This window comes from Poeciliopsis prolifica, unplaced genomic scaffold (genome assembly GCF_027474105.1).
Source record: "Poeciliopsis prolifica strain line A6 unplaced genomic scaffold, Auburn_PproV2 SCAFFOLD003, whole genome shotgun sequence".
NCBI lineage: Eukaryota > Metazoa > Chordata > Actinopteri > Cyprinodontiformes > Poeciliidae > Poeciliopsis > Poeciliopsis prolifica.
This window is the reverse complement of record NW_026562378.1, coordinates 533,828-556,174: the sequence shown is the minus strand read 5'-3', so window position 1 is coordinate 556,174 and position 22,347 is coordinate 533,828. Positions and strand designations below refer to the sequence as shown.

General features: G+C 38.4%; 1 protein-coding gene across 1 annotated transcript in view; it reads right to left on the bottom strand.

Moving 5' to 3' along the window:
* The window catches only part of cntn4 (contactin 4), a 199,033-nt gene that overhangs the window by 121,784 nt on the left and 54,902 nt on the right, over positions 1-22,347 (bottom strand). The window contains exon 3 of the mRNA XM_055026948.1: positions 8,057-8,189. Coding sequence (XP_054882923.1) covers positions 8,057-8,189 — 133 coding nt within the window. The remainder of the gene's footprint in view (positions 1-8,056; positions 8,190-22,347) is intronic.

The following is a 22,347-nucleotide window of genomic DNA, read 5'->3' as shown; positions in this document are numbered from 1 at the left end:
GTCTCTGTGTTTTCTCTTTGAAAAGGATTTCCATCTAATACGGAAGCAGCCTTTTACGCAGCTGTAATTGCTCAGAGTAAGGCGGCATTGTATCAGAAGATAAACAGTTTAATCGGTGACAGCTTGAAAAACCAAATGCTGCAAGAGATTTTCTTCGTCGGCCGTCAACTTCAATGCTTTATCCGACTCTTTCTAAAACAGTGGAGTGGGCGGTTACGGCAATTAGGCCTCAGAAAATTATTTGACTTATCTCAGAAAGTGATCACGCTTTGCACTGGAGCAGGAAGAATAAACTCAGTCAGGGAGGGAGAGCGTTTTCAATCCCTAAACGCTCCATGCAGTGTGCATCTGTGTCGGCCATGGTTATATATAACTAGCCACTAAAAAGCTGCTATTGTTCCCTTTGTAGCAAAATTGTAGAGCCCCAATAACAAGTCTTCTCACTTCCATAGCATTCATTATTCAGCGATGTTCAGACTTTCTGTGAAACTTAAGGACATTTCCACTGCAGCACAAGTTAGCGCGAGGCGCAGCATGGGGCGGATCTTTGAACTGCCAGACGCAGTCAGCTGTGTGTCTTTCATGGGAAGCAGGCAGAGGAACACATCAAACACATGTTGAAGAGAAATTTAATAATTCTGTTTACAGTGATTTATAACGGCAAGCCGGGCCAGGACTGCAGTCCCATTTGTTAGGCACATGCTTTATACAATCATGTAACAACAAGCTGTGTACAACTGTGGCAAAATACCACACCATCTGGCTTACGAGCCTGCGACTGCTGGCCGGTCTGTTCGGTCCTGGTGCTTTAAGATACTTTGATGCGTTGTCCCAGTAGTTACATTCACAGTAAATACTGAAACTCCATGTACCCTGGTTAAAATGAAGGGCTTTAAAAACACATTTTTACATTTAACATCCCATAAATACCATGTTGGTTAAAAAAATAAATAAATGTGTTGCTGAATTACTAACTTTTTGAAAGACTTTTGGTGGGAAATTTTGAGAATTTATCACTTTTTTAGTATTGATCTGTCAGAATCTCAAGATTTTGAGGCACACCTGACTTACATGATTTGCACATTTGGACCCAAAATTCCCCAGATCTCGAGGGTTTGAGGACAGCTCTTCCCCATGGCCTTCTGGGCAAATTTGAAAAAGATCCTGAACTTTATTTCAGGTTAATCGGTTTCACAATCGGACTTAATGCTAAAACTTAATCAAAGATCTCCTGGTGTAAGATCTTGTGATCCTCAGACAGGTCATGGGATTTTTCTTGTCAAAGAGGAGCTTGCCTTGTGAAACACTGATTGAGTGATTTGATGTGACTAAGACTAAGAATACCTGAATACCGTGATCCCTGCTGGTCTTGGGGGTTAAGGACCAGCTACCCTTCAAAAAGCTAAAGTACGACAATTTTTGAGACCCGTCCTAAGAACATCCATAAATGTCTATTTTAATCATTCAAACACCAAATATATCTATATTCATCAATATGCACAGTGGAAACCATATTGACACTTCCACAGGTAGACATCAGTCTACCTTATTTCTACTCTTGGGTTTAAACACAATTAGCACCAATAAAAATGAACGGTGCTCCTGGACTGACTGTTTTGCAAATGCCAGCCAAAGGCCAGGAAGCATTGAGCCTCCATGTTGCAGCTCTCCAAGCTGCAATTTTTAGAGTATTTAAGATTTGCTCAGCAAAAAAATATGAGAAATTTTTAGCCATAAAAAAGTGAATCTGCCACCAACAGGGGTGTCCACTGTATTATGAGAGTTAAAGGAGATGGATTTTAGCTTGAAACCCTGTTGTATGAATGAGTGTTTACTTTTGAAGATGAAAAGTAAACATTGTACGTCTTGTACCAGATTGGCTGCTCAGAAACAGCTGTCACCAAAGCCCAAATGTTAATCTGGCAGTATTTTGTTTATTTGGAATTTAGAGAAAATGTCAGTGCAGTGCTTTGTGTTTCGGCTGACAAGATACAACTAGTGAGGTTACTGCTAATGACAGACTGTAGTTCTAACACTACATTAAGGCACAGCTTTTACATTTGAACTCTGTTTGAAAGATTGCATTCCCATAATAAAATGTGTATATTTCTGCAACCACAAAGTCTACTTGAAAATGTTTCATGTTCTAGTAAAGGGAAGACTTGAAAGATTTGCAAGGATTGGGGAATATCAGTCTATGCATTACTGGGAAAAGGTTAACAAAGGTAGAACACAGTAGAAATGAGATAAAGTTGGTTTTACAACTCGGTAAAACCAGGGTTTTACAACGTATCAACTCCTTTCCTCTGAGAATGATAGTACATGAGCTCCAAAGGCTTTTCAAACTGTAGCATAATACATTAGCATTATCTCTGCTTAAATTCATCCCCATTAAATGAAACAGAAGGACAATAGAGAGGTTATGACATATAACACAGAGTTCAGGCGAGGTTTCCAAAATGCCTAATTTTACACCTAAAGTGTTATTCAAATTTTCTGGTGTACAATAGTATGTACTTAATCTGTAAATCACTAATGCTCCATTTGTTTACTACATTGTTTCAGATTGTTTGCCAGGTGCAAACAAGGACCAAACTATTCTCCTGCTACTCTCCAATTTTGCCTTTGCTCGGCGCAAGCTGCTAGATTTCCTTAGATAGAAACTTTTTCTAATCAGTTTGGATAATAAACTGAACTTGCCTGCATTGTTTGACACCTGGGATCAACTTGAGCATGCATGATTGGATTGAAATAACTATTTTTTGTGAAATGACCTGTGTTGACGTTTTGTGAATCGGCGAACCGTAATTAAATTGAATTGAATAAATTGCCCTGATTCAACAAGGATATTGCAACTTTTTATTTTTTTTACTTTGTCACTTTTTCGTACACATTTATGTTTTTCATTTGAAATGTATGTGATAAATTCAGCAATAAAGGGTCAAAGGATTTACTATGGTGTCAAACACAACACACCTGTCACAATAAAAAGTGTTTATACTATTGAGAAGGACTGCAAACCTAAACTGAAATGAGAGTCTGTTAAAAAAAAAATAAGTACAACAACAAAAAAATCCCACTCTGACTCTGAGAGCAGGATGTTGTGAGCCATCTGCCCTGATTTAGAGCTGTGTTGGTGATTCTTGTAGAATAATTTAACTATTTCTTCTCAGTTTTTTTTTCCTGCAAAGGTCTTTGAATTCATCATCTGACAAAAATCATTACAAACAGAAAGCTTACACCCTGAGTTTGAGGCGTTAATCTGCTTATGGCAGATTTTTTTGCAAAACGAGGCGAAACGAGGACGTCAAGCAGCGAGGATTAGTTTGTGGTTCTCTCAAGTCTCCACTGCAGCAGAAGAAATTGCTAACACTGCATCCATCTAATCAAAATGAATTATACTCATAAAAAAAGAAGAGAGATGGAAAGGCAGAAATGAAAAGAATTGTGTCAAAATTACAATACAATAGCAAACACTTTGTAGATTTGGAAGTACAGGAAGTACTGGAGATCCAGCAGATCAGGTTGGGGTCAGAGGTGACACCAGATTGTTCCACACTTGTTCCAGATCACAGGACATGGCTGGTCTTACTGACAGACCCGCTGTGGTTTATGAATCATGTATAATAAAAAACCGTGAGTCATTTCTCCAACCAGTGCTAGACCCTCTCTCCTGCTTTGGTTGTAATTACCCAGAATTCCCTGCACTATAGTCCACTTCCTGCTTTTGGAGTGGTCCTTCGGCCCCTTTGGAGTTCACATATGTATTTAATAGACAAAATGAACTAAAGTTTGAATAAAGTGAACTAAACAGGACCGGTGTGAATGCTCACAAAGCCTTCTCAAAATTGTCCATTGAACTGAGGTCTGGAGTTTTGCTTTTTAGAAGAAAATATTTTTGTGATTCTATTCATTTTTATTTACACATTCTTCAAGTGTTTGATGTTAAAAATTAAAATTTTCATTAATTTTTTTATTTTATTTTGATGCTTACTTCTCTAATGAAAAACAAATGATCTGGTTTGTAAATCTGATTAATGTGAGGAGACTTATTTAACAACACATGTTCTCTCCGGGTTTAATCCTCCACTGGTTTTTCTACACATTCTGTGTGTCCTTATGACATTTAATCATACCAACAACTAAATATGATGAGAGTAAAGGAGCTTGACGGTGGACAGATCTGGCCAGTCATTTTGTGTAATCCAGCAGAACGCATTGATGTGGTTGAAATTCCATCCATGACTGGATCCCGATGGCAGCAAGAGGCCGGATGGCAGCTGCCTTATATGAACTACTTCAACTAGAAGCAGAGCGACATGTGCAAGCAGGTGTGCTGCCATATCTGCAGTTATCAGAGTATTTCTGCAGATGACAGGAAGTCTGAATTCCCTGGAAGTCAGAGGTGTACAGAGTGAAAATGAATGACAATCCTCTGTGAGGTTCCTCTGCTGCTGACCAACTAGTCAGACATACAAGCTTTTCATCTCACATACTGAGATCTTTAGTCCAGCCGACTCTTAAGGCATCAACTTGTCTTCAATGTCCAGATGAAGACAAGTTGGTCTGATCCTCCTCCTGCCTGAAGCCTGTGATCTTCATCACTGACCTCCCGTCGCTTTTACTGCTGTTTCTGATCTTCACTTTAAATGTCTTTTATTAAATCATCTACAATTGCCTGTCTCCCTCTGTTTGCTCTTTTTGTCTTCTGTATCAGTTGCTCCAGCTCAATAGTGATCCATGGTTTATTAATGGGAATTGTTTTGCTGTCCTGGTGGAGATGTTGTTAATCACACTTAAGTATCTATGGAAAACACTTAGTCACAGTTTCCATTGGGCTGGCCCAGTGCATCAAAAAGGAGAAATAATGAGAAAATGGTTCAAAGGAAGAAACACCAAATAAGGAGAACTGGATGGACATGGTGCATGTTTGGGAGAAGAAAACATCTCTGTAGGTTTGGATTGAACACATTGTCTAAATAAAACCAGTAAAATCAGATTTTCTATGCAAATAATTATCTCATTCCCCAGAGGTTTGATATATTTTTGTTCTTTTTCTCCTATTGATTAATTAGTTTTGTGTTTTTTCTTCTTCTTGTTTTTTTACCATAAATGCCAAAGATTAAACCATGTCCATGTTAACTGTTACATGGCTTGTGAAACCAATAAAAATGAAATAGAAAAAAAAAAATTTAATTAAATAATTTTAAATCTGCTTCTCATATTTACTCAGGTTTTCTTTAACTGACGACAGGTGTGTGAAAATTCTGGTTAATCTCTTTTGAGAAGAGCTTTGTCACAGCTTCCTGGTGAATGAGGACGATCAACGAAAGCTGAGTGTGACTTCACTCTCATTTGCTTGTTGTAACATGTTTGGGAGGCAGCAGCAGCAGAAGGCCACCCTGAAAGGAAACCACTGATGAGGTCAACCCGTAAGCTGGCTAAGTCCCGAGCAATAAGCGTACTAATCCTTTCAAATCTCACCCCGGTCATTTCTGAAAGCAAACATGACTGACTTGAACTTTACCTCACTACAAAGCTGCAAGACAGCATGCATTCAGTCCATGTTAGGGAGGAATAGAGAGAAGAAAGACCATGAACTGGCTGCATTTATGCGGCGCTTAACATGCGCTCGCACGCTGCAAACACACAACACATGTTTTCAGCAGGGGGTAAAAAAAAAAAATCCAAATCATCACAAACACAATTCACAAGATGCATTTATCTGATCCTGATAGGGTCAGGCATGATTCGAGAGGACGTGTAAGTCTTTTTATGAGCTGCAGCTAACAAGCCAAGACTGTCTTGTTTGCCTCATCAGGAAACAAAGCCCAGAGCGTTTTCATTCACGCTGAATGGAAGGCTGAATCCAAGGGCATAATTAAAATATACTCTGCATGATATTACGGCACATGGACAGTTTTTCTGCTTTGCAGCCATTAGCTCCACAGTAAAGCAAAAAGAATTGAGGAAGCTTATGCTAATGAGAACCATACAAACCTAATCTAATTACTGGGGAAATGGCTCCGACATTCAGGGATCCTGGAGGTTTCAGTCACTTAAATTTAACCCGCAAGATGTTCTTAAAAACCCTCACACATTTATCCCTAATGATAACAATGTCCACCTCCCCAAATCAACTGCAAAATGTAACTTGCTAATATTTCCTTCCAATTTGAACATGTAGGTCTGTAATAACACATTTAGCTGTAAATATTAATATCATCTTACTTAACTCAACTTCCCTGAGCCGAAAAGAAAGAAGGTAAAAAGGTTGAATGAGTGTAGCCCCGCCCCCCAGGAAGATCACAGCATGTAGTATCAGTGCGTGTTCAAATTATGATAGATCTATCCTTACTATGTCCTTCTCTGGAGTGAGTAGCTGCAGGAGTTGTGCTCATTCTGATACATACAGTGAAAGTATAGCTATACAGAACAACTGCTTCATGCCCTCCACCGGACACGCAGCACTCCAGCCAAATTTGACCTGGCTTCACTGCCGGGGGGAAAAATCCCCCTGGCTGTACAAGACTGAGCCTGGTAAGTAAATACATACTGGACAAGAGACAGACAGAGAAAGATGGAGCAGATAAAGACTGAAAGGTGGAGGCAGAAACAGATAAAAAATGAGATAAATATAAAAAAGGAGATATTAAAAAAGACAGATGAAGAGAGACAGAGGAAGAGATAATTAAAACGACCAAACATCTCAGACTTTCCATATTAAGAGGTTTGGAAATGTTTGTCCAGAAGCCAAGCAACATACATTGCAGTGATAACTGTCGTCCACTCTGCAGATAATCATAACTAACTAAATCTGTTCCAGGATTTAGTTAGATAAATCACTATGTTCTCAGAAATGTATTGTTTTTTTTCCTGTTTCTGCTCTGGCAAATGTTCCTATTCCTCATGTGAACCATCATGTATTGATACACCAACTCAAAACTTGCCTAAAAGTCAAGACACTTTGTGACTTTTGAGGGTTCTCAATAATTTAATCCATAGATAAGGTGGAATAACTAATAATAGCTTGACTAAGTTGGCTTACTCCGCTTCTTATTGCATGATGTGTAATCATTTTCAAGAACTTCAGCTCTGGTCTGAATGGCTTTGGTTTGAGTAATTTGAAACAATATATGCATATTTTCCAGCTTGTCAATGCTGAAAAATTGGTTATTAACCAATTATAAGAATCTGCATTTCCTTTTCAGCCAAATTGTTAAGCACACTGTTTCCCACGCCGAAGGAGCTGATACTGGATTGAAAACTAAAAGTAGGATTTGTTTAGGAATTTGTTTTATGAGTTACACACTGTCTCAGAACAACCTATAATCAGTGTCAAATAGCTCAGCTGAAGTAGGTTTGACTTGAAGATATTTTGTTTCTATGCTTTTGTTTTCAAAAATGTTCAAAAGTTTAAAAAAACAAAACGTGTTTTTACAACTTTTAAAATTAGAAGAACTCGCGAATCTAAACTGTTTTAAAGAATTTCTATTCAGTTTAGAATATCCATTCCAAAAAAATCCAGACTGTTTAAACAACAGAAAAGTAAATGCTAATTTTAGCATTGCTAACTTTAGCATGTGCATTCTCCCAGTGCTCACAAATGATCCTCATCTTCATTTTAATGTGTTGATGTTTGAGGTCACAATGTGGCAAAACATGAAAAAAGTACAAGCATTCTTTTGCAGCAGTGTTTCTAAAATGTCTTTCTCAGATAAACTTATTGCTTTGTCAAGCCTTAGTCGTAAAAAAAAAAAAAACAGACTTGCAAGGTCATCGAGTTTAGTTTTGACGGGAAAAGAAAAGCTGTAAAGTGTTGGGCAGCAGTTAATGGGTAAAGACGTGATCTGTCTGCCAGCCTGAGGAGTTCAGACACTGTCTGAGTCTGCTGCAGGTTTTGTGACTGCTTCATTTCCCATTAGTTTCTTTTTATTGCTATATAGAGATGAACAAATGCAAAAAAAGAGACATTTGTGAGCAGTGTGTTGATGTTTGGAGCGTCAGGAGAGCCAGTGATGACGGAGGATCCGAGGCGCCCCTGTGTGAGACTCACCGGTACGTAGGAGGTGGGTTTCCCTGGGCCTCGCAGCTGAACACCACCTCCCTGTTGGTCCCCACCGTCTCCACGGGGTACACGATGCTGCCTGGCTGCTTGGTGAAAACGGGACTCTGCAGGACGCTGCTCTCTGTGGGACCACAAGGAAACACAACACGGTTGATCATGAACCTGCGTCTCGCCGTGTTTGCAAAACAGCCAATTAGTCGGCGGCAGAAAGCAGTTGATGCTGCCTTAAGTCTCTCAGAGGGCAAAACCACAAGCAGACAAAGCATATCAATTTAAAGTGCCTGTCACGACTCAGGCTCACAGGGAAAGGATTTGAAGTGAGACGTGTCTTCAGGACCTATTTAGGTGGTAATAGGATATAGAGTCTAATTTAGGTTGAACAATGACCTGGAAAGATGCAGTCATTAGCCTGTTTTTATGTGTCCTTTTCTCATTTATTGGATTAGATGTTAGGATTATCTTCCCACATGGCTTGCATTTATTTTGTTTAACCTCTATGCTGTAAATGACAGTATGAATGATTCCTATGTCGGCTGCTTAACTCCACTCAGGCTAAGCCTGAACTCACTTAAAATGAAAAAAGGAAAAATCTTTCTGCCGAAAAGTTTTATAGCCATTTATTCCAATCAAAAAAGTGTTGTAAAATTTCAGACTGAAACAAACTTTTCCATTTCATCCAGGTAACTATGACTGAAGAAAAAAAAGGAAAACTTGTGTGGGCAAAAAAGTTTTTTTTTTTCTTCAGTGTCCCTTTATGTAAGTAAGTCTGTTTAATTTCCCATTCATACAGAATGAATGTGTGAATACTCAATATAATGTGATTTTAAAAGTCATGAGTTCACCAAACTGTGATTTTTATGTATTATTGCCCACATAGTTTAAGTTAAAATGTATGAAAAAATATTAAGTGAATAAGTGAATATGGTGAACACTTATAGAATAACATTGTTGCTTGATTTTGGTTTCTTAGAATCACATTTGCCGCTGCTGCACAACATCTTTCTTGCTCTAACAGAATAATAAAATTAAAGTTTTAAATGCAACAGTAAAGGGAACAGACAGCATGGTCAGCATGGTCTGTGTTTCATTATGTAAATTGAATTAGCTAATGGTGGTCTAAGCTAATATCTTAGACATGTAGTAAAACCCAATTACTGTGTGAACATGAACGTCTGCATCTCTGCTTTTGTTTCTGCTTTTGTTTTTTTTGTCACAACCATGGAGTTTTTTTTAACATGGGTGTGTGTGTGTGCGTGTGTGTGTGTGCGTGCGTGCGTGCGTGTGTGTGTGTGTGTGTGTGTGTGTGTGTGTGTGTGTGTGTGTGTGTGTGTGTGTGGGTGTGTGTGTGTGTGTGTGTGTGTGTGGGGGTGTGTGTGGGGGTGTGTGTGTGGGGTGTGTGTGGGGGTGTGTGTGCGTGTGTGTGTGTGTGTGTGTGTGGTGCAACGGGCATCCTGCCTGGAGAATACCAAATAACTGCTGGTCCTGCCAACTCTTCCCAGGAGAATATAACTGGAGCATGCTAAACCAGGCACAAAATGTCACTTCATGATGTCATACTATAATTTGCATATTCATAATTTTCTCACTTTAAATTTCAAATTTTGTGATATTGTTTTACTCCTGTTTGTAGCTCAATTCATGGTAATGCACACAGCATCTTAATGCAGCCACAAATACAGGCATACGTTTGAAAACAGATGCATTGTTTACATAGATACGTCACTTTTTCTGCTTTTCCTTTGAGAATATTTTCATGTTTTAGGTCAGTTTGGATAATCAAAATTATATATTTTACTAAGATTATTTTCCTTGTTTTACTTTCTTCTTTGCCTAATGCCTGGTTTGCATGGCAAGATTTAAAAATAATGATTAAAAGCCATGATAAAAATCATAGATTTAATAGTGTGCAGTGTACAGCCACACAACTTACACAACATAACACAACACAACACACAGGGAGAGATTTCACTCACGAACAAAACTTCTCGAGATCAAACATGACTTCAGAATAAACAAAGATGGCACACAAGGAAGAAGAAATGACAAAAGTTTGAGGGCTATTTTTAACAGCTAAAAACGACACAAAAAGAATCTCCAACGTCCAGCAAATGTCTGCACCTCCAGGGCAGTTGTGTTGTCTTCTGTATTTTGGATTCCTCTGTGTGTTTCCATTACTTTGCTTTCTGATTGGCTAGAAAAAAAGCGAGGAAATTTAAACTCACTATTCTTACACAGCCCACACTGTTTGTAATCAGTGAAAGCATCAGATTCAACAGGCAATGAAAATAAATGAATACGAATCTATTTGTTAAAGTGTTACAGTACCTGTGCATCTTTCATGGTTATCATGGACCATACAGAACAAAGTAGAAAACGCTGCATATTTGTCATTGTGGTGACTTTGGGTCCATTTGTCACAGAATTCCTCCTACATAAAACCACCAGCACAGAACACAGGATTTACTAGAGAACACGTCTGTAGCTCAAAACAAAGGTCAAGCTTATGCTGTGACACGCCGTCTCAGATGGATGAATTTAATCAGGTGTTCATGTTGTCTACCATTGATTTCACTTAGATGTTTCTTTTTTCTTTTTTTCTAAACTAGGGTGGCTCTTGTAGGAACACAAATTGCTTGTGTTTTTGGTCTTTGCTTCCTCATTTATCATTCAAGTTTCTTTGTTCAAGCCCGCACTACAGTTAGCATAGCACACACATGTACACATATCTGATCAAACTGGAACTGCTCCACTTTGAAAAAAATAATAACGTTGTTACTATTCAGCAATTAAAGATGGAGGATTAAAGACCAACTGTGGTTTCTACAAATGTTACAACTGCCTCAAGGAAGACACGAGTCAAAGCTGCTAAATTGCAAACAGAATTTTTGCTTCAGATTTACTTTTTTGTACTTTCTATTTATTAAAATAATAATAATCTAGTCTTCAGCAAAGAGAGCTTCTGCAGTGACACATAAATCACGCCTTTCAGCCAATGCATGGGGCAAATCCAAAACACGACAACTTGAGTGGTGAAAGAAAAGCGTCTTTTATTCAATTTTTTAAAAAAATCATCTGCATGTCACAGTATAAGAGACTTGAAACTTTTTTGGGGAGGATTTGCATTCATGGGTTTTTGACAGCAAAAATTACATACAATTATAGAATCTCTCGAGCAGGCTTCACATCTGAAAAGGGCTCCACTCCTATACCGATGTATGCATACGAAAATATATGCATCCTCAGGAAGGAAAATATGAGAGACTCAGATGTGGCTGTGAATTTTAAATGTGCAAAAAACCCAACAACACATTTAAATCAACGGCCTCCATCGAACTGTGCCTCCATTTGCATCCCACAGTAACTCACATTTGTGCTTTAACACGCTCAGTTCCCTCTTGACTCAGAATGCAAACCATTACCCAACTTGCACGAGGAAATAAAGAAATTTGAGTTACATATGACAGAAAATGAGAATATTATCAATGAACATGTCACGAATCATAACTGCCAATGAGATGGTGGTCCTGCCCATTAAGGGGCTTCCTGACAGGTTTAGAGCAGCTGTGTGGGGTGGAATACCGACGTGACAGAGTGGGGATTCAGAAAGGCCAAACATGGAGAAGTACTGTGTATTTTTGAGCAGTTCCAGTGGAATCGAGAGATTTGCCTTTTCCTTAATGATACGGGACAAAGATTAATTCTCAAAGCCAAGCAGAAGATGAAAAGCGATTGCTGATCTGATCGAGCAGCGGATAATGAGCTCTGCAGCATTCACACAGGCTGCATTACCATCCCAAAGTACGAGACCTAAAGCCAGATGATATGACATTAATATATTATTAGGAATGCAAGGATATAGTTTGTCCTTGCCACTTCCTTATTGAGTCTCCTTGCATGTCCAAGTGAGGCAGAGTATGGCCTGGTGGAGTCTTACTCATGACCACAAACTTCTCTCTAATAAGCCTCAGCATTGAGAGGTGGAGGTGCACTTATCAGCCCCTCAAATTTAAATTGGATGCAATTAGTGCTAATCCTACAGCTGCAAATACTTCACATCTGGAAGTTCAAGCGGAGCGAGATGGAGGTGGCAGAGGGCAGATCAGAGACGTCAGCTGAAGCTCTGCCTCTGGTTCCATGTTTTCTAGCCTGGTTGCCTAAATCAGGTGTTGGATTGTTCCTGAAAGAATCTGAACAGAAGGTTCAGACTTTGTACCTGGACCAAAAAGTCATAGAAGTTCTTGTCAGAAAATTGAACAACAAATAAGTAACAAAATATGCATCACTACCAGGACTCCAAAAAATAAACTCAAATTTGATTGAATTTCATGTTGTCAATTTAATGTGCTTGATCCATTGATCTCCATTTCTCCAGTCAATGACATCGATTTTCTTTGCAGTTTCAGATGTAGTCTCCCTCAACAGGTGTGGAGTTTGGGAATAGTGGCACAGGAAGTGAACGAAGCCGATCAGTCTGTTCATGCTCCACATGTTGAGCAATTAAAGTCAGAGGAAGAAGAATGTTTAAGATATTTAAAGATGTTGTAGAAGACACTATAGTCCTTCAAATCAGATCCAGCTGTTTAAAACTTCAACAGAGTCCATGCCTCCCATTGGCCCCGGGTCCAGATCTTCGGTACAAAGCAAAGTAAAGAACAAGGGGCTGCTTTTTACCAGGATAAACATTTCCCTATTATTTGTACTTTCATTTTATTTTAGTTGTACAATTTCCATCTCATAATCTTAATGAAATTAAAAACTAACTCATTCCTCGGTAAATTTACAGAATTTTGATAACTTCATTTTATGTTATGTTTTATATTGAAACAAACCAAGGTTCCTAATCTTTTGCAATAAACTAGCTCAGTATTTTTCCTACTCTGAGGTCCATAACTCAGATATTTAAACAGTTCTTCCATCATAACGTTCCAATGACTTTAATTTTTCACCAACATGCCAGAGAAACTGTCAGAGTGACTCAAGAAGTCTTTGGCAGTTTGGAGCATAGAATAGTGCTGCCCCTCCTTCCCTATTGCTGTTACTGTCAGCTAGCCTTGAGGAGGCTGCTACACATTTCTCTTGTTTTTAATATACAGAAAATTAAACCAAACTCAGTACAACAGGAGTCTACTTTAAATTACTAATACATGCTCCTGGTGTTTATTCTTTATCCCCCCAAACTCAGAATGTGGGTCACATTTTAACAATCAAAGTATAATAACTATTGCACATAAAATCTATCAAATTTAGGTGTTTTCACTGGTAACAATTCAATCTTTTATGTTTTATGCTAGGGGTGTCCAAACTTTTGGCAATGCCAGACTGAAAGTCAGTCTGAAATGTGACAATTTGTTTATGATGCATCTCCAAACTCAAGTAGTGATATCAGATACAGCGCTTTGCTGATTCCTTCACGTCCCTCTGCCAATTGATTTCCTATTGACAAGCATTTAATCTTTTTAAAGCTCCATCAGCACCTATGAATTTCTAGGCGTCTTTAAGTCTCCCTCTGAGAAAATGTCCAATTTTGATCCACCTCTATTTTCTGATTCATTTCCCACAGATGGTAATGAATGTGAGGAATGGAGAAATCCTTTTTGTGGATGCTGCACATTGCGTATTCATCACTTTTTGGCTTAACCAACAAAAAGCTTTGAGCACTTCGAGGCTCCAGCATTGTGTTTTATGAAAGCACTGTCAGATCTATGTATAGCTGTATGGAAAGAATTGCCCAGAGTACTGAAAGCATGCAAGTAAAGAGTGTTTTCCTGCACACATTACACTTTTACAGCATCAAAGTACACTCTCAGAGCCCAGCAGCATTTAGACTCCTTGTTAATCTTTCTAGGGGGTACACTCGTCTTTGATTGTGCAAAACTCAGCATGACACTTCCTTATTAGCATTGATTAACCATCTAAAAAGGAGCCATAGGAAAGCAAAAGTTCCCCCTCAAAATATGTGAAATAATTTCCTCTAAACAAAACAATGCATGAAGAGTTCATGGTCTCAGCGATTTTGTTTGAAATTCAAATTATTTAGGGAGTCGCAACTATTCTGTGCACAGAAAACAGAGTTAGGTTTAGTTTGGCGAAGAAACGCCTTTCAGTTATCAACCAAAATCCCACTGAAAGGGGATTTGCTGAACAATGCCTCAACATGTTTGCTCATCTCTGTCTTTTCTAATTATTTCTGCCGAGCGTTTGGCTGTTTGGGGATAAATCTCTGGTAATTACATAGGTCACTCGTGGACAGGACAAGTCTTGCTTGGCGGATTTTCAATATTTTGGTTCTAAACAGCCAAGACTATATAGAAAACCAATATTAAAAGCCTACTGTGCAAAAGTGCTGCAAAGATTGAATTTATTGCCACTTTTTAGCAGCCTTACAGCTGGATGAACATCTGGCCAGATAAAAATTAGCTTTACACAGAAAAGGTTTGAATTTAAGATTACTCTGGCCTTTCTCTGTGGACATTTTATGGTCTTTTTATGAGTATATGCCATTAGTTGGAACAGATGATTTTCTATACACTAGGCTGTATTTTGTTTTTATTATTATTATTTTTTGGCTCTCATCGACTTTATCTGAAAGTGGTACAACAGAAAAGTAGGTAAAAAGAGATTGAAGGCATGCGGCAAAGGTCACTAGGTCAGTATTCGAACCTGTGACAGCCACATCAAGTACTTAGGCCTCCTTAGGTAGGTTGTGCTTAACCCATCACAGCACCTCCACTTTCCTGTTTTAACTGTAGTGAGTCATAATTTTAAGTATCTATCAGGACCCGTTCACCCTGAGCAAGGCCAAAGAAGGAGCTGTTATGAAAAATGGCGCTAATTTTCCAACTTAGAATTGTAGTTTACCTATGGTTGTACCAGGATAAATGTTCCAATGACACTGGGGGAAGTAAATAGAGTCACCTGACAGCAACTAGATTTAAAAGTGTTGCTGAAGGGTTAATAGAGGAGCCATGTTGTGATGACTTCCTGATGCCCTATGAACTATCTTGTTGCTGAAAATGCGCTATATAAACAAATCTACCTTTACCTTTGGAAGGCAGATACTCCTGCTCAGTAAGAGCAGAAGTTTCTTAAAGAGACAGACGGCCAATTTCAAGTCATTAAATTACAAAGCCAGATTCCTTGTAATCCATTTTTGATATGCACAGCATTTTTATTTCAGCTAAATGTAACATAGTTACTTGATTGTTCTATAAAATGGCACTGTACGCATTGAAAATACATAATAGTGCCCCTTTAGAAAGCAGAAAAGGTGTTTTAAAAGAACTGCTGCAAAATTATGAGTGAAACCATCAGGACATTTATTTGTTTCCACACTTCTGAATATTATTTCTAATATCACCCAATGTAATGTATGATAGTTTAGAGAAGCAGCTTATATTTCTACAGGCAATACTTTAGAACATTGGAATTAGATAATGAGATTTACTTTGGACTTGCTTGGGTTTTGGTAACCCAATATTGGGGATTATGAAGATTACTGATGATAACTTTATTTCCACTTTACAGAAAATAGAAATGCAAAGACTTTATATTTTATTACTATATTCACATTACGTAGGCTATTAACACAAAATGCTTTAATTCTCTTTATGACATTATAAAATGATTGACTATTTGGCTATGGCTGCTTCTTATTTCTGAGAATTTTGACTCTACATGTTTGAGTTTCTCTCTTGTTAATGTAATAGTTTTTGTATAGCAGGTTCTTTGCCTTCTCTGTGGGGAGAAGAACATAAGTATTAGGACTCAATTAGAACAGTTAAAGTCTACTTTCCTCTAACACTAAATACTCAGAAGATCTCCCAGAAGACCCCACACACCTTCAGACACCGTACCTTCCTGAGCTTTATTCCTCTGCTTAAGACTCTGTGGGAGAAACTGTCAGCCCAAAGCACCCGGTTCCTACTGAAGGGAATATTGCGGGTAAACAGGGTAAAATTTTAAATAGCATGAAAAATTTATGCAGAAAAATAACTGGTTGATCTAACCTTTTATTTTTGACAGGTTGATAACCTTTCTCTAACGTCAATGCATCACAGTTAAGTTATATACAGATAATTTTGTTTACTGGTGCTGAAAACACATTATTAATGCATTTCCTAATGTTTTTTTTTTTCTTGAGCATCATAATATCCATTTATTTGTCACTTTCCTATATGGAAAAAGTCTAAATCTGGTTTTACTCTCCCACTCCTTAGATTCTTAATCGGATGTTTTGACTAAAGATGAATTAAAAGCAATAACTTCAGTATATTTCACAGGGCAATGCATGCAAACAAATATAATTCAGAACACCAAGGTTTTTAGGAGCACCAGAGTTCACTTATTTGGTCTGGATCAGTTTGATTGTGCATTCACATCTCCCCAGATGAACCAGGCTTTCTAGACCAACAAACTAAAGTTCAGCTCAAGAGGACTAAAAAAGGGCTTTTTTCCATGGGCCCCAAGACTCAACATTCTATGATTTAAAGTGGTTTTCCACTTCCAGCATGAGTTGCCATCATGTTTCCACTTCCTTCCTGCTTTAATATCAGGAAGAAACAGTTGCTTCTGCACTCATCAGGAAATCATCTTTCAAAATGGTTTGTGTAAGAAATAAGCTGGACTTCATATATGTTTAACACTTTGATCCAGTGTATTTTCTGGTCTATACATGAATAATGACTGTCGTCTACTGCAGGTCAGATATCAATTGTTTTCAACCTTTCAACAAAACTTTATTTCTCAAAACAAAAACATAACATTTAATGCTAAAATATATCCTGTGATTTCAGTCACCAAAGTGGGAAACTGACACCAAAATTACAGCAATTAAAATTTATTAGACATCAGTTTTATACATGATAGTTAAAAGCTAACAGATCTGTGCTCTCATGAAACAGGTAGTGCATCCTACCCGTCGAGATGCCTGTTGTGAATTCCTGTAGCCTTCCTCTTTCCCTTTTTGTAACAACACTGTTCTTTTCCATCCACTCACTTAATTAGCATTGTTGTCCTTGTACAAAGAGGAAAGGGAAGAAAAGGAAACTACAACTAGTCTTAGTTGTTCCGCATCCTTGAAGTGACAGTCCCATAAATCATTTATTTCTCCAGCTTACATAAGTGTGAGGCAGCGTTTTAAAGTTTTGCTTTGAAACGGCAACTCCGGGTGCCAACACAAACGCCTAACTGCTCACACTCCTTCAGACAACTGCAAGGTGATCTTGACTCATTTTACTCCAACGAGCCATGAATAAAACATGTATTGATATGCATATCAAAAGCCAAGTGTTGGCAAAGCCAAACAAAGCAAAACAAAGATGTTGGGGGTGCAGGGGCAGTGGAGAGAGGAAAGAAAAAGGCTCATACTCTTGAACTGCTCTCTGAATCCGTAACAGTGCCAATTAGCAAGGGCTTGGCACCGAGGACATCTGGGGGAAACCTCCCCCACCTTCATCTTGACATAATTGCTCCTCCTGAGGACAAGCAGGTGACTTCACCTAGAGACGCGCACTCCAACTTACTCCGACACGTCTTCAATTTCTTTGGGCTTGCAGCTGAGCTCCTACTATGAACGCCATCAAAGAGATCTCCACCCTAATGAGAGCTTTAATGCACTGCAGAACAGGCGTCAAAACAATGAAAGCCAAAGCCAGTCAGGTCAGTCTAGGTGCATTGTGAAAGACTTGCACAAATTTAAATTACAAAAATAAATTTGTTTAAAAGAAGCACACAGATTTAAAAAATATGTATATTTTTTTTTGATAAAAGGTTTTGTCATTAGCATGACATGAGTTTCTGTTGGCCGTCTGGAAATAAATGCATTTCACAAAACTGCAATTGAAATGCTTTATTTCACATCACAGCTGTTGTAGTAGTAACATCCAGCTGTTGATTATGTGATCAACAGCTGGATGTTGCTACCATAAAGGAGATGACAGAAAGTGGTTGGAAGACGTTTTTTTTTGTTTGTTGTTTTTTTCTAACAATATGCAGCTGGCTCCACCACAGCATCACAGCATCACAGTTCATAAATGTGTGACATTCCATAACTCTGCAGTGAAATCATAGACTGTAATTTCCACATGCGTGTTTTGGGGAAACTTCTCAACCACCCCCCCCCCCCCCCCCCCCCTCCCCTGCCAAAAAACAAAGCAAAAAAAAAAAAAAACCCAGCCGGGTTCCCAAGAAGGCAGGGCTTGTTGCTCCAACTCCTGAATAAAAACGCCACCAACTCCTCTGAAGCTGGTAGATGATGAGTGCTAACGTCATGGATGAGTTTTGAATATACCTCATGCAATTGTTTACATCTGTCACTGACATGATTTTTAATGACTTATCGCATGAGCAAACCTGTGACGTCCATTTTATTTTTTTATTAAATGAAAACACCTCTATTGTGAAATTGTGTCTTCTTGACATTTGCAGGTTATTGACAACGATCTGTGCACATTTGTGACAGAAATGCAGGTATTGGGAGTGCAGCAATCAGTCGAAGCACAACAGTGGAAACCCATGTAAATGGGTGATCAACTTCTAATTAACACAAATGAAGGAGGGAGGGATGGGGACAGCTGCGGCAGTTTGGAAGAGTGTGTGGATGGAGACTGGGGGGGCAAAGGGTATTGCCAGCAGCAGGGCTCAACTAGCCTGGCACTAACTGGCTCACCACAGGCCGTTCAGCAAGTGGACACAGGTCAGCGTTCCTCCTGTTATTGTAAAATGGCCTGAAGAATTCAGGGCAACACTAGTAGACGGAACCCTGACACACAAGGCCATCTGATGCTCCCCTCATCGCCCTTTATGGGCCGTGAACATGAATACAGAAACGCATTAGGAGTCATTTTTGCATCCAGGAGCTCTGCTGTTCTGACAGATGCTGCAGCACGTTGAACCAAAAGAATTCAGACTCAGATTTGATCTTAAATGGATGTTTATTAGTGAGCCACCTAATCCATAAAGTAATAATAATAGTAACGTGCCTTGATTTTTGTTTTCTTTTTGCGGATACTCTAAACGTCGACAACAGGATGTTTTACAGATGCTTTTCTTGAGCCCTGAAAATTGTTCTAAATTTCTTCACTTTCTTTCCCACAAAATGTTGAATTTCACATTTTTGTCAATTGATTGATTCAGCCATCAACCAAACCAGGTAAAAGTGTTCATTGTTTGAAATATGACTCCAGTCAGCCCACCACTAATTTATAAATGTATTTACACTCAGGAGAAAAAGAGTGGGAAATCTGAGCCATGTTTTTTTTTTATGTTTCCTGTTTTATTAGAATCCTTTTTCAGAGATTCTTAGTTTATAATTTAGCAGAACAAAACTTTGCCGTTTTTGTTCTGCATTCTCTTTAATGTCTCATTTCACTCCTTTTTTACTTTGTGCCTTTTGTAGTTCTTTTTTTTGAGGGTCTGAACTGAAACTGCCTGCCACAGGGAATCAAATCCATAGTCTCTTAATACTATTGTAAGTAAATGTGCTTAAAAGACATCAGTAAACAACATCCATCTGCATGCGGTCCTGACGGTTACTCTGAATTTGATCAGTTAACAGGCTCAGGAGAATCAGACCCAAACTAAAATGAAAGTAGGTGAAATACAAAATCTTTACAAAATGATAGCAAATTATATAAGAAGTATTCATTAAATTTTGGCCTTTTAAACAATCTTAATAAGGCATGAAAAAAACTTAACCACAAACAAACAACAAATAGACTTGTTTCCTCCTGTTTGCTGCTGTTTCTTCCCAGAGGGATTTAAAAAGAAAACCCTGTAATGAGTCGGCCAGGACTCCAGGTATTATGGGATTTGTGACAAATCTCCTATTGTTGAAAGCTTTATATTTCTCTGAGTAAGGAGGAAAAAATCTTATGATTAGTTTGATGCCTGCAACGACCTGTACTGGGCGACCCCACCTCTCGCCCAGAACGATAGCTGGAGATATACACCAGCACCCCTGCTGACCCCACCAAGGTCAAGGTGTTAGAAAATGGATGGATGGATGGATGGATGGATGGATGGATGGATGGATGGATGGATGGATGGATGGATGGATGGATGGATGGATGGATGGATGGATGGATGGATGGATGGATGGATGGATGGATGGATGGATGGATGGATGGATGGATGCCAAAACAAAACAAGTCAATTAGCCAGTTATCATGGACCTACATCACAGAATAAAACAAGATATATATATATATATATATATATATATATATTATATATATATATATATATATATATATATATATATATATATATATATATATATATATATATATATATATATATATATATATATATATATAGATAGATATAGATATAGATATATATATCTATCATCCAACTCAGTTTTAGAACTCTTGGGAATGATGGCTCTTTTCTTTTTTTTTTTTTTTTGTTAAACTTTCTCTCAGCATAACACTGTCTTTTATATAATCCCAAAAGAAAAGAAGCCAGTTTAATGTAAATTAGCTATTTAACATCACAACAAACTTTGGACATAAAACTCCTGGTAAGAACACAGAACAGAGTTCCCCTCTCAGAAGGCAACATGGAACTGGACATGTTCATAGTCGAGGCTTCAGGCTGACTCTAGTAGAGGCAAAGTTACTAAAACTGTTTCACAGGATTATAATTCAAGATCAATGCCTATGGAACCAAAGGGCTTAATTGGCTAAATTACTATTGACCATGGTGGAAGAGACAGCTGTCCTCCAGTCAGGTCCGTTAAACGCTGCCTGTGCATGTCAAACAGCTCCAATGCAATTAAAAACACAATCCCACTGGCTTTCCAGGAACTTCCTTCAATTTCAAACAGAGTTCCCCTCATTGAGTCATCGCACTCAATGTTTTAAAAGCGTAAACTATATAAATAGAGACAAAAAAAGTAGTTCTGTTACTGATGTGGCTACTCTGCTTGGTTAGACCTTCTGCAGAGTTACTGCTTCTAACAGTTGCATGTGCTCTGATCCATTGAATTTCACTTTAATAATCACATATTCTTCTGTTTTAGATCATAAATGTGTCTATTTTTTGGTCAACTTTTGGCTCAGTTACTGCTCTGACTATGTTGTTGTTTTGTGTGTTGTTTTTCACCAGTTTGCCTTTTTTTGAGTTTGTATATTACAGTTAATAATCAATTACTAAATTAGTTGATGATCACTTCAATAATTGATTACTCATGATTAATCTGATTAACTGTTTCAGCCCCAAACAGAATGTGAAATGTGTAAAAAGTGCAAAATAGCAAAATTATCTGCACCATCTTTTCATGTAATGACTAGCAGTTTATAGTCCGTCATGTAACAACTGGAATAAAATTATATCATTGAAGAATAATAAACTTCTGTCCTATCAATAAAAATCTCTACTCCTCCATTTCAGAACATAAAAATAACTGAACGTGTCCTGAAAGTAAAGATTGAGTTCAGTAAAAAACCGGATGGATGCTCAGCTCAGGACAACAGTCAGGCATTCAGCATTATCCACACTGATTACTCTGTGTAATGACTGACTCCAGCAAAATTCCACTGATGCTAATGGGCTGAATTAATACTGCGACTTATCTGGAAAGGCTGATAGATGACTTGTAGGCCTAATTATGACATTTCATTAAACAGATCCTGGTGGAGGTGTTGCGGCGTTTTTAGCTGACACGCCGCTGAGAACAGTGCTTCTGATTGCCCTCAGAGTAACTCATGAGGCTGCTGCTTGTTCAGAAGTGTAAACTGCAGGCTAGGATTGTTGCACTGCAACATCATTTCCTACTTGAGGTGTACTCTCGTCAAAACGACAGCTCCGATTTCTGTGAAATGAAACATGAAAACGCAGCCACAGCAACAGGCGCCCGTTTCCCACATTTGCCTACAAAAGGATTATGAGCCTTATGATCCTCGCCTGTGCTGGAAAACATATTTTGAAAGTAATGAAGTCAGATGGCTCCATCGAAGCAGTACATTAAGTTATTGATGATAACAGATGGCACACTTTAACATTACAAGGGGCTGGGGGCGGGCAGGTTTTCCAGTTTGCAGGGATGTATTTGTGTTTACTGGCTGAACGTTTTATTCGGTGCTGATATGAGCTGCACAGACTTTACATTTCAGATTGTTTTAATTAACAGCAAGCCCAGACTGGAGTATGGAACAGAAGAATGGGTCATAAGTGAAATTAAATGGATCAAAGCACGCGCAACTGTTACCAGCAGCAACTCTGAAGAAGGTCTAACTAAGTAGAGGAGCCACATCAGTAACAGAACTACTTTTTTGTCT